The sequence below is a fragment of the Plecotus auritus genome (genome assembly GCF_963455305.1).
Source record: "Plecotus auritus genome assembly, chromosome: 4".
Classification (NCBI taxonomy): domain Eukaryota; kingdom Metazoa; phylum Chordata; class Mammalia; order Chiroptera; family Vespertilionidae; genus Plecotus; species Plecotus auritus.
In genome coordinates this window covers 170,469,292-170,484,859 of record NC_137775.1, presented here as the reverse complement: position 1 = coordinate 170,484,859, position 15,568 = coordinate 170,469,292, and the positions used below count along the sequence as shown (strand labels likewise).

The window sequence follows — 15,568 nt, the reverse complement described above, 5'->3', positions numbered from 1 at the left end:
CACTAGACACTTGCAGCTCTATGTCAGTTCCCTATGAGTATTTTGAGGGCTACTCCGTTGTCTAAGATGTCTGCATCCTGCCCACCTAACACTTCCCCTGACTCTGCTGTTTGCAGTAGTTATTGGTGTATCTTAACGTTAAACAGTGAGTTGGTTTTTCTCTCCCCAAGGCCTAAGAAAAGTGTTCTAATTATTTACTCCCCCCGCAAAAAAAATTGCCTTTTCCATAGGGATAATAATATTTGAAACATGAGTTTTTCACATTCAATATACTGATATTTTACTTCTCTTTGCTTTCTTCCTGTCTTGATTCCTGTGGACTATCACCACCCCAGGCACAGGTAAGAACTCTTAAACCTCACAGTGCATACCGGAGTGCTGTCTATTTTCTGTTCTGTGCCTGATTTCAGGGAATGTACTTTTTCCTACAACTGCCTCTTATTTTACAGGGAGAACATACCACCTTTTCCATAAAGTTTGTGTTCTGCGTTGTTCCCTTTCTACTCCCCAGCATGGTGCTGTGTTCTCTCCTTTTAGAACCAGGGCCTGAGGTGCAGGGGTGGGAAACAAGCTTTCCCTCACCAGCCCTGAAAAGGCACTGACACCTCCTGGTAACGATCTCATGCTTCCCAGGGGGGAGTAAAGGTGCAGGTGGGCTGAGAGTGGCTGGCAGGAGGAGGCTCTGAACTGATCTGTATCCACTCCCGTGTAAGAGACTAACATGCAAGCCATCGAAGGACTAGGAAAGATGGCATTTCCCCTTCGGTTTGCGCCTTCCCCACGAATTGTAAAGTAATGTTTTCCACACCAGATATCAGTCATATTTGAATACAACTCCCAATATGAATGTGATCATATGACAGTGCATATATTTTATTATTATATGGCATAAATTTACTTTGTCTCTTTACTTGGGCATTTAGACCACTAAAATTTACACCAAGGAATAGCTCCAAAGAGCTATTTAAATCTATATTCTCTGTAAATGGTTATATAAGCATTCATATGCTATTTAGTGTGTGTGTGTGTGTGTGTGTGTGTGTGTGTGTAAAATAAGAGATGGAGGTAGATAATTACAGATTTTGAAAGGATTTTTTAAACACTTTTTCTACTATTTGTTTCCTTTATTTGTCATTCTTCTGATTGAAAAAAAGGAATCCTTGTTCATTGTTCTGAAAATTCTGAAACTAAACAAACACCTCAAACGTGGGGCTGTGAAAGCTTGTATGGATATAGTGCACACACAATTTGCTTTGTTTCAAGTGGCCCTCACTGCTTTAGCCTAACTAAAGTTTGAAGATAGCTTTATTTCACGTTACTTATCTTTTAATTTAGTTTCATAAATGGAGCACAAAAAATACAAGTTTTGGTTGTTGCACATATTTTATAAACAAGCCCAGTTATTTGAAAATAGCTACTTTTATACATTATTTAATTAATTCATTCATTTATTATTCATTCGTTTATTTAACAAATCTCTATTGATTGTCTAACATATGAGTACCCTGGGGTAAGTATTGAAGACACACAAAACTGTAAACAAGACGGATGGCCTAGGAAATTACAATACTCTGGTAATGTTATGCAGTTTGGGGCCCTTGGGTTTCCCATGATAGAAATCAAGGGGAACCACCAGAGAAATTTCTAGACAAATTTTACTAAGCTGATATTCAAACACAAGGGAGGCAGCACAGAGGAAAGGAAGGTCCTCTAAACTAACGGGTGGGGGGGGGGTGACGGTGAGGGCCTGCCTCTGCTTGGCAGCTTTTATATGCTGGGGGCAAGGCAGACGCGCACAAAGGTGGGTGTTTTTTACAAAGGCTGACTTGTGAAATTTCCCATGTCAGGGCCAAGCTACTTCCTCCTTCTGTTGCTTAGCAACTGTCTTGGTGGCTGGACTGCTCACTACTGCCATCCAAGAAGGTGTGTACCGTAGCAGTCAAACTTTGAGCAACTGCACGTGCACAACAGTGGTTTCAACTTCTGCAAGGAAGTGGCTAGAAGGGAGATAAGAACGCCTACTTCATTCTTGGTCAAGGAGAAGCTGGGGTGGGGACATTTTTGTAGTCAGCTTATCTGGTGTTCCTTCTGGCCATCTGGTATTCCTTCAGTCCCGGGCCCAAGTCCCTGTGCTGTCTCGGTAAGGTACCAAATATAGACCTTCAACTGCAGTGGGACAGAGGGCACAGCTAGTTCTGCCCTTCTTAGTGCTAGAACTCTCAAGAAATTTCAAATAATGGAGAGAAATCAAAGTAGCATTTGATTTACATTTTATTGTGATGTAAAATCTTCCCACTCTCATCAGGTTCCTGGGATGAGATCACTGAGAACTGTGTGTGTTTCAGGTGTATGAGGTCGTCCCCTGCCAGAGTGACTGCAACCAGTACTTATGGGTCACGGAGCCATGGAGCGTGTGCAAGGTGACCTTTGTGAACATGCCGGACAACTGCGGAGGGGGCGTGCAAACCCGAAAAGTGAGGTGAGCCCACGTCGGTTTACACAGAGAAGCAAAACATACAGACCTCCCAGTTTCATACCCGCCAGCTTAAGCGTTCAGTCCTTCCCAACCTCCTAATAAGTGGGCTTTAGTTTTATTTTTAGGGAATCTGTGTTCATGGAAAACTCTAAAAGATCTGCTTCAAGCAGCAGTTTTTCATTTTGGCCTTCTGATTTGGGAAGCTTTGCTCTGAGGTGCTTTCCTTGCAGGAGAGCTGAACCAATGCTGATTTCCAAACCCCAATAACTGGTTCCTTAAAGGCCCAAAATGTTTCTGGCTGCATTTTAATGGTAATCTGTTATAAACTCTTGCTCTTTTATGTCAAACTGGCCAACTTTTGAATACGTTTGTCTGTTCCATGAAGCCTTCCCTAAAACCCCATTGGCTAATGCCCCTCATTTCTTCTTCTGTGGCCACACTGACTGGTAGGGTAACCATAGCCACATTTGGCTATTTTCACTTTAAATTTAAACGAATTAAAATTAGAAATGTGTTTTCTCAGTCACACTAGACCCATTTCAAGAGCTCAGTAGCCACAGGTGGCTCGAGGCTGTTGTCTCAGACAGCACAGTATTCCCATCATCAGAGAGCTCTATTGAGCAGCATTTTCTGTGGTATCATATACCCTGCATTGTTATGAAAAGATCTTTTTACATGTTTGCCACTATTATTGATCCCCATAAGTTTCTCCATGCTGGGACCCTGTCATAATCACAGAAACTCCCTAATACCTAATACAAGTTTGACACTCATTAAAGTTTCTCTACAGCCTTTGCATATGATCTTTAGGGGTTCTGGAACCAGGGAAACAAATGTATGAGGTTTTATTATTTCCACTTTGTAGAGTAGATTCACAAATACTAATTCACCAAGGACAGGTATCTACTAAAGTGACAGAATTGGCACTCAAACCTAAGTCTCTTTGTCAACTGTTGAACTGGATCAGTTTCTTCTAACCCGCTGAGTGGCACACAGTAAAGACAAATATAAAAACATCCAGAGCTTGATAACTCCTCTTGTGAAGCTCATTCTCACCCATGACCTACCTACTCATGAATTTAAGATTCATATGTTTTAATCTGTTTCACTAGAAAAGTAGAATAAATTACTGTTTATATCTTAAAGCCTTGGCACACTATGTATAACTTTGCTTCCAGTAAAAATAATTTCTGTTTCTTTTTTCAAAAGCCCATCTGAATTCTAAAGTTATTTTTCAGAGGAACTTTTCTAAGATGGATGGGGAAGAGGATGTAATGAGTTGATAAAGGAACAGGGAAGGAAAAGAAAGAAATTATGCTTCTGCCCTTCTCCAAAATTTAAAATTTCACTTTGAATTTAAAAATATTTTTTCTGATATTAAGAATTTGAACAGATTGGTTTTTTGGTTAGTAAAAAATATCTATAATAATAAAAGGGTAATATGCTAATTAGACCCGACCTCTTCCGGACGTCATACCAGATGTCCTTCCTGACGAAGTCGGGGCCAGAGGGAAGCTAGCCTGGGTCCTGGGTGCCTGTGGGTGGCCCAAGTGAAGCCAGCCTGGGTCTCGAGTGCCCTCAGGCCATGAGGAGGGGAGCAGCCTGGGTGCTGAGTGCCTGCCAGGGGCTGGAAGAGGGAAGCCCGGGTCCCGGGTGCTGGAGGCAAGCCAGTGCTGGCAGCCAGGGGAAGGAAGGCCTACTCTTGCATGAATTTTCATGCATTGGGCCTCTTGTTTATAATAAAGAACTACTATTCTTTCAGCTTTCCCTACAACTATCTCTGTACATGTTGCTTCATTTTTCTCTGTGAATATCCTTAACATTCCCAAACACATCCTAAACTAAGTAACTTTTCAGATCAAATTATTTTCCAGTAAACATCTTTAATGAAAATAGAGAAGAGAAAAGGTCAGTATTGATTGTCATCTCTGATCATGTAATAATGTTTCTGTACTGATTGAGGAGTGTACCTCCCTAACCTTATCCTCAGCTAATTAAGGTCAAAACGTCCTGCTTAGATGCAAGCATTGGGTGACATTTTAGGATACATGAGTCTTTGAGAGCAGGATTCAATATATTCCATCTTGTTCTTTTGCTATTAGGGTGGTATGACATTTCAAAGGCTGGGTGATAAAAGTGATTTGCTCTGGTGGGAAGAGATACTTTTTTCCCTGGCATTTTTTTTAAAGTGCCAGCACATTGTGATAATAAAAACAGAGCTATTTGGTTATTTTTATTGTTGCTTTTGAATTCTCTGCTGACAATGCACCTCCTTTTCCTACACCTGTGGCCTCCAACTTGAGTCTATACTATGTTTCTGAATATAATTCAGTTTTCTCACAGCATAATTCCCTTCAAATAGAAAGAGAAAAGGCCAAGAATTTGAAAAAAGCAAATGAATTTATAGGGCCTTCCTTTGAGGTCAAAACTTGATCCAAATATTTATTATCATTCTAGAGTAATAAAATCATTAATGCCAAATAAAATAAATAAAACTTATAAATAATTTGAATGTCAACAGTAAGGGTTTCTAGCAGTTGTGGTACATTCTAGTGATGGAATTCAAATGTAGTCATTAAAATTAATAACTTAGAAAAATTAGATGTCTATAATATATTGTTTGTGTGTTTTTCTTTTCTTAAATGTAGTAAGAAAATATAGCAGTAAAGTTTTCTTGTATTTAATGAAAGGAAAACATATGTTTAAATATCTTTTTAGAGTGGTTATCTCTGATAGAATTATGTGAAATTTTATTATTTACTAGAGGCCCGGTGTACGAATTCACGCATGGGTGGGGTCCAGCCAGCTGCGGGGAGGGGACATGGGAGGTTGGCCGGCTGGCCCCGCCCCCCTGGTCAAACTCCAGGTTAAGGGAACAATTTGCATGTTAGCTTTTTATTATACAGGATTCTGATTTTCTTAAAATTAATATGTTACCTGCATAATAAAAGTTAAAGGAAGAAAAAACCTTTGAAAATGAATTTTTATGTATAGAACTACATTATATTGAACATCTGTCCTTCACTCTGAATCAATAGGTAAATTTGCAAGTTGATCCTTGTACCTGTGTCAGTACCTGCCATGAATGCAGTGTTTTCTTAGCAGCAAATTCAACTTTGAGCATTGAACTGTCCCATTTGTTCCATGTCCTCTCACAACTGCTGTCAGCAGAACATTTTGAAAAATGCCATTGAAGGTAGAACTTTTTTTCCTGAGAAACTAAAATTCTCCCAAAGACATTCATAATTTAATTTTTCTTTCAACAATGAAATCAGACATCTACCTTTCTGTTGTTTTGCAATTGCTCTTTTATGCAATTTACAAAAACTGCAAAGGAGGGTATTTGTATAGATATTTTTTCAGGTTACAAAGCTAATTAAGACAGGAGCAGCAGTACAGTTTTTTAGTCTGAATGCATCACACAGGCAAACAACATTTCTTTTAAATTAGGCAGCACTATATAAAGAGTTATTCTGCAGAGCAAATATGAGAAGATGCAATGTCCCTACTGAATTCCTGAAAATAGTTGAAATTTCAGGTATAATTAGTAATGTAATTCAAGTCACAGTTTAAAACATCACAATGGATTTGAGAGGCTTAAGAGCTCAAGCCTTCCTTTTCATATCTTGCAATGCAGTTCTGTTCCTATACCCATTAATTTGGTTGACCTTCCCAAGTGATAGGTGAGGGGTAAGGTTTTTCTCTTTTACTAGAAACGTACACAGAGAGTTAACGATGGTACAAGTGAAGTCTGGTACTAGCCACATTTATTAGATTGCCAAAGGTGGGTGAAGAGCCCTTCATGACTGCTTACAATAGAATGATGTGTAATGAAGTGTTTGAATTTATTGTTAAAAAGAAAACTAACCATCAAAAAGGTCAAGATACAGAGAAATCCAACAAGCACATTTAGAGAATTTGTGCTACACCTATTATAATTGCCTTTCCACTTCTGGCGCTCTTTTAAAGTTATCAGCAGATAGGATGGTAAATATCTTCTTGTTTGCCAAACAATATGATAAATGCCATCAGCTACTTTCAAAAACACTTTATGAAACCTCTCACTAGGAGATTTAAGTGTGACTGGTCTTCCATCATATATGAATCTACCTTCACTATAGAATCTACCATTTTGTTCAGAAGAAAAAAATGCATTATATTCCCAAATTACAACCCCTCTATGAATGTCTTTGGATCACTTCTCATTAGTCTAGGTCCGTGGTCAGCAAACTGCGGCTCGCGAGCCACATGTGGCTCTTTGGCCCCTTGAGTGTGGCTCTTCCACAAAATACCACGGCCTGGGCGAGTCTATTTTGAAGAAGTGGCGTTAGAAGAAGTTTAAGTTTAAAAACTTTGGCTCTCAAAAGAAATTTCAATGGTTGTACTGTTGATATTTGGCTCTGTTGACTAATGAGTTTGCCGACCACTGGTCTAGGTCAATGACCCTCTCCTTTCAGAGGAAGACATATAGAATTTATATACACACAGTGGCTATACTTTTTAAAATGTTTTTATTGATTTTTAGAGAGATAGGAAGGGAGAGAGAGATGAGAAAGAAATATCAACAGGCTGCCTCCCAAATATACCCTACTTGGGATTGAGCTCCCAACCCGAGCATATGCCCTGACTGGGGCATCCAACAGAAATGCCCAACCAACTGAGTCACACCGGCTGGCCACAGTGGCTAATCTAGTACTTTTTAAAAATTGTGATGATGCCTACAAGGATAATTGTTAAAATCATACCAAAGCTCTATGAATATTTATGAGAGGCAGAGATCATTTTATGTCCTCATGTTTGAAGAATTTTATTCATTAAATGCAAAGCTTTCCACACCATCTCCCCCTCTTCTCTCCCTCCCCCGCCCCCATGATGTCTTAAAATGAGCCTTCTATTCTATGGGTTGGCCTTTGTTATTAACTGTCCTGGTTCCTTCATTGAAAAGTATGTTTTCTTGCAGATGCATGCAGAACACGGCAGATGGCCCTTCTGAGCACGTAGAGGATTACCTCTGTGACCCAGAAGAGATGCCCCTGGGTTCCAGAGAGTGCAAATTGCCGTGTCCTGAGGATTGTGTGATATCCGAATGGGGTCCATGGACTCGATGCACTTTGGTGAGACGATTAGCCATTCATTAACATAGAGGTTGCTTAATTCATCACCACTAAAGTTTTAAAGACATTATTCTAAATTACTTACCAAATTAGTTACCAAAGCAAGGTGTATTTTCTTGGCTACTTCATTCTATGACTGTGCCATGTGAAGTCAGCAATATTTCCACTCACACTAGAACAGCTTGACCTCTTGCAAGCTTTGTACTCCACCATCCTCCTCACCTAGCACAGAACGCCTGCAGATGGGCTTACAAATACACAGCGGGTTAAGAACTGCCGTGGTGATAATGACTCCCTCCAGGTAAAGGGACAAAGAATAAACCTCTAGTAAAAGTACTTTAATGGTGTCAGGTTATTGTCATCCCTTGCTTCTTGTCCAATCCATTTTACTTAAATTGTAGGAATAATCTTGCACCCAGTGGGGGTTCTGCAGCAGGAGTATTGACACTAAAGCACAAATGATCCTGGAGAGAGAGAGAGTAGAAAGAAGAAAGCTGTGCGTCAATGAATCTCTTTCCACACACTGACTCTGTGTGTGTTTGGGCCTGGGAAACCAGCTGAGAGTTTCAAATCACACAAAAGCTTCTAGATTTCAGCAGCCCGTAGGGGCTCTTCCATGGGACCCTGGGAAGAGAGTCATTTGAAACAGAACTGGCTGATGATGCAGAAAATCGGGTTTACCCCTGGGCACCTTTGTAAAGCTGCACCTTTCAAAATGGCTTCAGAAGCACAGGGAAACTGCATGAAATGTGGAATGAATTTGCTGAAATACAATACAGAACAGTTTCAAAACATTTGTAATGCATGTTTCCAAGGAAAAATTAAATTTCTAGCTCAGTGTTAATATTACTAAAGGTGCTGATTAGCAGCCAAGAGATAGAGCAGGAACAAAACAGGGCTAGCAGTTGACTTGGATGCAGTTAAATTGTAATAAAGAATCAACTGTTTCACAAGGGTATGCAAATGATCTCCTCGTTCCATTAACGTCAGGTTTGAAGTTACTGCTCTTGTTCTTAGAAGCCAAATGCTTTCAGAACATGACTATACCAGTAAGGGAATGCAAGCCAACCTTTTACCTGGTTATGTATTTGTGTGCATATGTATATGTGCCTTAGGGAAATAAATATCACTAACAGCTAGTTATTTACAGTCACCCTTAAAATGGTTTTTTGGGACCAACAGACTATATTAGGTAGTAAGTAGGTAGATAGGTAGGTAGGTAGATAGATAGATAGATAGATAGATAGATAGATATCTGTATTAGTGATCTACAATAATTAATATGACCATATGAATGTGTTGTGTACCTATGATATGTGTCTATTAATATTTGGCACATAAACTCTTCAGCATCTTATAGCTAGATCAGAAGCTCACCAACACTTTGATCACACAGAAGAAGAAATTGAAGTGGAATGAGATTATTCCAGTTAGTCAGGGGCCCCAGTGTACTAACTCCTGCTCCAGCGCTCTCCCTAACACATTAGCCCTCGTGTGCCTGAGTATTCACCTTTTTGAGGAGTTGTGTTATTCTCTGTCAGCCTTGCAATCAAAGCAATTTCCGGCAAAGGTCAGCTGATCCCATCAGACAACCTGCTGATGAGGGAAGAGTCTGCCCTGATGCTGTTGAGAAGGAACCCTGTAACCTGAACAGAAACTGCTTCCACTATGATTATAACGTAACAGGTAGGTGGATAGTCATCTCATCACAGAGTTAAAGGCCGAAGCCCGTGTGTGTCAGCTTAGCAGCGATCCGTGAGAATTGTTCATCTCCGTCCGTGTGCCTTTTGGACATGCTGCCAGAAATTGTTCTTTTTTAATGACAAAGATATTTATCTATTGTATTTTTAATAAATATCAAGACATAGGAAGTGAAAATATCACACAAACATTAGCCTGACCGTAGATTGTGAATAGTCTAATTCGTCCTATTTAAGACATCCTCCCACTTTGGGAAGGTGTAAGTAAGATAACTTTCCTGTGGGTGTAGGTTTACTGAAAGATGCCTTTCTTCTTCAGAAGTTGTTTAATTGCTATAACACACTGGGACAACAATTCTTCATGTGAGGGCTCTTCATAAGCATGATGGATCCGATGTAAAAACAACAGCAAGCTCACCCTTGCCAGAAAGTATATAAATATAACTATTTCATCATTATCAAAGGTGCAGATAAAAATGGATAGATGAGTACTTTTTCAGGAAAAAAGGCTTATTACAAATTCAATTTTTTTCCTAATCCTCACCTCTTACCATCAAGGTACACACTCTAGGAAAGAAGAGCGTTGAGGGTGTATATGGCTTGGGGAAACACTGCAGCTTATTTTGGAATTTTTTCAAGTAATTTTCACGGTGATATAAAGTACAGAAATGGTTCACTGATGCACAGCAGTCAGGTCGGCTTTTGTTCCTTTTGATTTTTCTCTTCAGTTTTCTTTGATGACACAAGGAAATTGCAGTTCTTGGGGATATGCCAGGTTACTCTAAAAAGAGAGATGAAAGGCTTCTTTTGAAAAAGACATGAAATGAGAGAATTAAATAAATGTGACCAAAATGATTTTGAAATAAATAAATGCATATTTTAAAACGTTCTAAGTCTAGAAGTGAAATCAGTGTTTTATTTGAACATAGCCCAGTGCAAGTACTATCCATTAAAATTATGGTTATTTTGCTAAAACAAATGTAACATTAAAATTGAAATTTCTGCTTTTATTAAGAAAAAACGTTTTTAAGTGACTTTTGATCTGCAGGCCAACTCCATTTTTACAATAGCACCAAATGGCTATCAAGATGGTCAAGTAGACATCTGCCTTCCAGAATAATCCCTGTAGCGACATGCAACCCTAGCAATTCCATCTGACTGCTGATATGTTCGGAGCCGGGACCCATATGCTCTGCATGTGGGATGATTGATTGTGGGGCTTAGGAAGCAGTTGTGAATTAAATATGGGATTCGGGTCATCAGAGTTTCATTTGAAATCTGCTTCATGTATGGCCTTCTGTTCTGAGGGGCTCCCTTCCTTGCAGATTGGAGTACGTGTCAGCTGAGTGAGAAGGCAGTTTGTGGAAATGGCATTAAAACAAGGATGTTGGACTGTGTTCGAAGTGATGGCAAGTCGGTTGACCCGAAATATTGTGAGGAGGTGAGGGGATGCTGTGTTATATCTTTGTGAGTAAATTCTTTCCTAATAATTTCCATTCATGCTGAGCCAAGTGACCTGTGCACCATGCAGCTCATTGCCAGCAGATGTTTTGTTGTTGTTGTTTTGCACCATTCAGAGGCTGTTAAGCACCCTCTTGACAAGAGACACTATCCAACATTACTGATTTCTACACATAATTTCCTGTATTTTGTTCTGCTTGGAGCCCAGAGGTATGCTAATTATCCTTTTCTGAAAGAAATGCTTGGGGAACAATAAGTAATCAAGGTGAATATAGGCAATAAATCTTAATCAGACTACTCATCATCTTTGTAATTTCATTTGAATTTTGTGTTGCCTGGGACACCTGCCAAGATCCATCATTCATTCTCTCTGTTGCTAAACATTGATCACAAGTGGGTTTGTAGCAGATTTTGATATTAGGATCTGATACCCAGCTGTGAGAGTCTAAGCACTCAGGTGTGGAGGAGAGAGAGGTTGGAATTCAAACAAAGGAATGGAGTCTGCCATTAGTATCTTTCAGGTACAAAGAATAGTCATTCTTAATTCTTCAATTTGCAGAAATAATGTCATCATTTCTAGATAGGACCCTATGCGATGTGAGAAAACAGTTGTCGGCCTTCCTTAGTTTTCATGAAGCTACACTTCATGGTTTAATTCTATTGTCTGGTTTCCAAACGAAAGGGTACTCACATTCCTGAGAGGCGTAGACTCCTCCTGCGTCTGAGACCCACTGGGTTAAACGTGAACCAAGATAGACAGAAGCCTCGCTATGCCTAGAACACACGGGAAGAGCTTATGACCTCATTAGGGTTCAGTAGACATGCTGACCACGCTTCTGGCTGCACATCCTGCGAGTTGCTATATGCCCACCGTAAATTGTTCTGACTCCTAATGGAAAACGCGAGGTGAAAACATGTTAATCCATTTGATATCTTTATCATATAGACCTAACTGAATTTTCTTATATCTCTGTCCATGTGAACAAAGCTTCCAAATGTGCTGAACACTAGTTGTCCAGTTAATAAGTTTCTCTCACTATCATCTTATAACTTAGTCTATTCATACTTTCGATTCAATTAGAAATTATATATCTGAATCACTTTTGAAACTAATAACATTAAAGTAATGGAACCAGTGTAAAAAATAACATTATTATAAATGAATATTATTATAGTCATATGCTGGCTGCAGAGTTTTCTATGATCTGCTTCTAGTTGATTAACGTGTCTCTTTTCTTACAAATTCGCATATAAATGCCCTCCTGAGTTGGAATGAAATATACTAGTACAATGAATAAGCTCTAAGAGCTTTTTGAAAGCTAAACCCCAATCATACAAGACCAATTTTAAAATAGCTCATATGACTACAGGACAAAGGTACAAAAAGGGTTCTTATTTCTACATAAAATTTAAATAAAAACCTGACAAAAAATAATTTTAAGAATCCAGGAGGCTAGATAAGTTTACTCTATGTACAAATATTGTTATGTTTGAATACTGCAATGACGATTAGGGATTTAAATTACAACGGTCTGGCAAACACTGTCTTCAGGGAGAACAGTACTACTCGCTGCAGGAATTGAATTAAACAACTCATATCCCATTTAGCCACCCCTATGGATGCAGTAGGATTAAATAATAGCCCTGAGAAGAGCTGGCGATCTTTTTAACTGTGGATTGATTGCCTGCCTGGTAACACATGTGTAAACCCTGCATTCAGTGCAACAGCAGTAGCCAGCTCTTGCTGTTTCTCTAACAGCTGAAAAGAAAAATGGCATTACTACCCAACAAAGAGGAAAATTGGGGTTAAGCCCATCCAGTATTTATATAGTATTTTTGTCTTTGATGTTTTTCAGACATTTACTCACCTGATACCTAGTAATTGATTTCTTCTTTCCTATTCTTTGATCCCTGAGCAGATTTTTTTATTAAACACATGTTTATATAGATGCTGATGATAGATAGATAGATAGATAATAGGTAGAAAAAAGAAATGTAATAAGTGTAAAGAAAAAATTAGGATGGGATTAAACTATCTAAGTATTGGATAACCAGAATATCTATAAACAGACATCTTTTTTAATTTTCTAGTCAAATAAATAAGTTAGTAGTAATTAAATTTTATGATTCAAACCCTCTCTCTTTGAAACTGCAATCTACCTTAAATATAACACATTATTTTTATCATATCATCTTAAGACTCTAATCCCCAGCCTCCCATGACTTTAAGTGACTTGGAGACTTTACGTAAGTGATATGGTAAAAAATTTCATACCAAATACTCATCTTTGTCAAGTATTACCAGTGGAGAATATGTGGGAGCACCTGCAGAGGAATGTACACAAATCATTGATCTGAGCTTCTCTCAGTGGGTAACTTAAAGCCAAGAGCTATACTTGAACCACAGCATAACATTTCAGAAAGATTTTCTTTTGCCACCTCATAATATATAAATTAGGTACCATAAACTGCTCCTTCATACAAAAATAAAAAAAAAGGTCTCGAAAATCCCAAGGAATATCAAATTAAGAAATTACATTCTGCCCTAGCCAGTTTGCTCAGTGGATAGAGCATCAGCCTGCGGACTGAAGGGTCCCAGGTTCGATTCCCAGTCAAAGGCACATGCCCAGGTTGCCAGTTCTATCCCCAGTAGAGGGCGTGCAAGAGGCAGCCGATCAACGATTCTCTCTCATCATTGATGTTTCTATCTCTCTCTCTCCCTCTCCCTCCCTCTCTGAAATCAATAAAAATATATTTTTAAAAAATTACATTCTCTTAACATGCGCTTAATTTTTTCTATTTCAATGCTACTTTGTACCTTAGACTTCCTAAATGTTTGCATATACAGTAGATGAGTTTGAAATCTCATCTTATATTTTAAAAGTAAAATATGTGAATAAGTGTTGGAACTCAGTGCCAATACAATGGCATGCTGTTATTGTCTGATGAGAGACTAACACTAAATTGAATTATATCACTGTTAGCTTGAGATCAGTTTTAGAAGAAAAAATCTTTGTAATTAAAAATATATATACACATATAAAATATTAATCAAAAAAGTCTAGTGACCCAGAGTTTTTTAGAGAGTTAGTATACTAAAAACTGATATTTTATACTATTTCAATACATTATGTCATTAGTTTTGAGTAGCAATTTGTCTTGAAAACCTTTCCCTTTTGCTTTTCTGTTTAACGTGCATATATAAAAATAAGTTGTCCCAAAGATAAAATTACAGATCTCTATATTGATGACAATCTTGGTTTTTAACTAGTGGAAAATAGTCATGCCTACACTTATTTGTTTCTCACTTAGAGAAACTCAACCTACTTGGAGATTAAGTCCACTTTTATTCATTGCATATTTGAAAAGTAACACTGTATAAGTATATCAAGTAAGTGGCTTCCTCCATTTAACCTGTGCCTTTAGCTCCCATTCTCACTTTATATTTTTAACCGTTTGAGTGTTTGTCCTCCAGATAACTTTTTATTCTATTAGACATCTTGCTTCTTCTTCCTCTCTCCTCTCCTTTCCTGCCATCGCAACTTCTATCTCTCCCTTTCTTCCTCCTTCCATCAGCCATACCTTGTGGTCATACCTTCATGTCAATGCAAACAGATCTGCCTCTGTCCTTTCAGCTGGGCCTGGAGAAGAACTGGCAGATGAACACATCCTGCATGGTGGAATGCCCTGTCAACTGCCAGCTGTCCGAGTGGTCTCCCTGGTCCGAATGTTCTCAAACATGTGGCCTCACAGGTTAGTTTGTACCTTCATGAGCAGGCGGCTGATGGTCCAAGAATCCGAAATAAAATGTCCCTCTTGCCTTCAGTCACATCAAATAAACTTCAGTAAGGTTGAATCAAGGTGTCTTTCTTTCCAAAACACCTAAGACTTGTTCGTTCCTCGGATCTCCTCCGGAGAGTCTAGGATACCTTCTCCCCAAAAGATACCTGCTTGCGCAACAGCAACATATCACTGACGCTGCATCACTCTGTGTCTCTTACAGGGAAAATGACCCGAAGACGGACAGTGACACAGCCCTTTCAGGGTGACGGAAGACCATGCCCCGCCCTGATGGAGCAGTCCAAGCCTTGCCCAGTAAAGCCCTGTTACCGGTGGCAATATGGCCAGTGGTCTCCATGCCAAGTGCAGGTACCAGATCCCAGGACGTCGCATGGAAACGTGTGTTCTTTATGTGCAGAGACAGTTTCAGAATTATTTCTCAGAGCTTACACGCAGCATGTTTCCTCTTAAAGATTGTAGGTGCCTCGCTATTTCATAACTGCTTTAATTACTTTTGATAACAAGCACTCCCTGTCCTGTATTTTTTAAGTCATCTGGAGACTGACTTGTTTTAATGAAAATTGATTTGCCTGCTTTTGGCTGGAAAACAAATACATTGTTCATCGTGTGCTCCTACAGGGCTTCTTCCCTAGGGTTTCAAGTACTTCCTTAACTGCCCATAAATCAAAGTCAACGGTGCAGAGATGACTGTGAGTGATGAGCTCACTGATGAATTATTTTTCTTTTCCTAATTAGTTATTTCTTTCTTCATTCCAGGATGCCCAGTGTGGAGAAGGGAGCAGAATAAGAAACATTTCTTGTGTAGTGAGTGATGGGTCAGTTGATGATCTCAGCAAAGCGGTGGATGAAGAATTCTGTGCTGATGTTGAACCCATTATAGATGGGGATAAAAAAATGGTCTTAGAGGAAACCTGCACCCAGCCTTGCCCAGGTAACAACAGCAAAGCATAACTTAGGTTTTGATCATTTCTTACCCGGACCGGGACCAAGACATATAGTCTGAGTTAAGGGATGTC

General features: G+C 39.1%; 1 protein-coding gene across 2 annotated transcripts in view; it reads left to right on the top strand.

Moving 5' to 3' along the window:
- The window catches only part of THSD7A (thrombospondin type 1 domain containing 7A), a 313,292-nt gene that overhangs the window by 277,847 nt on the left and 19,877 nt on the right, over positions 1-15,568 (top strand). For both annotated transcript variants that reach the window (XM_080663644.1, XM_080663643.1), the window contains 7 exons: positions 2,346-2,479; positions 7,437-7,590; positions 9,132-9,276; positions 10,616-10,731; positions 14,387-14,504; positions 14,755-14,900; positions 15,309-15,483. In XM_080663644.1, coding sequence (XP_080519770.1) covers positions 2,346-2,479; positions 7,437-7,590; positions 9,132-9,276; positions 10,616-10,731; positions 14,387-14,504; positions 14,755-14,900; positions 15,309-15,483 — 988 coding nt within the window. The remainder of the gene's footprint in view (positions 1-2,345; positions 2,480-7,436; positions 7,591-9,131; positions 9,277-10,615; positions 10,732-14,386; positions 14,505-14,754; positions 14,901-15,308; positions 15,484-15,568) is intronic.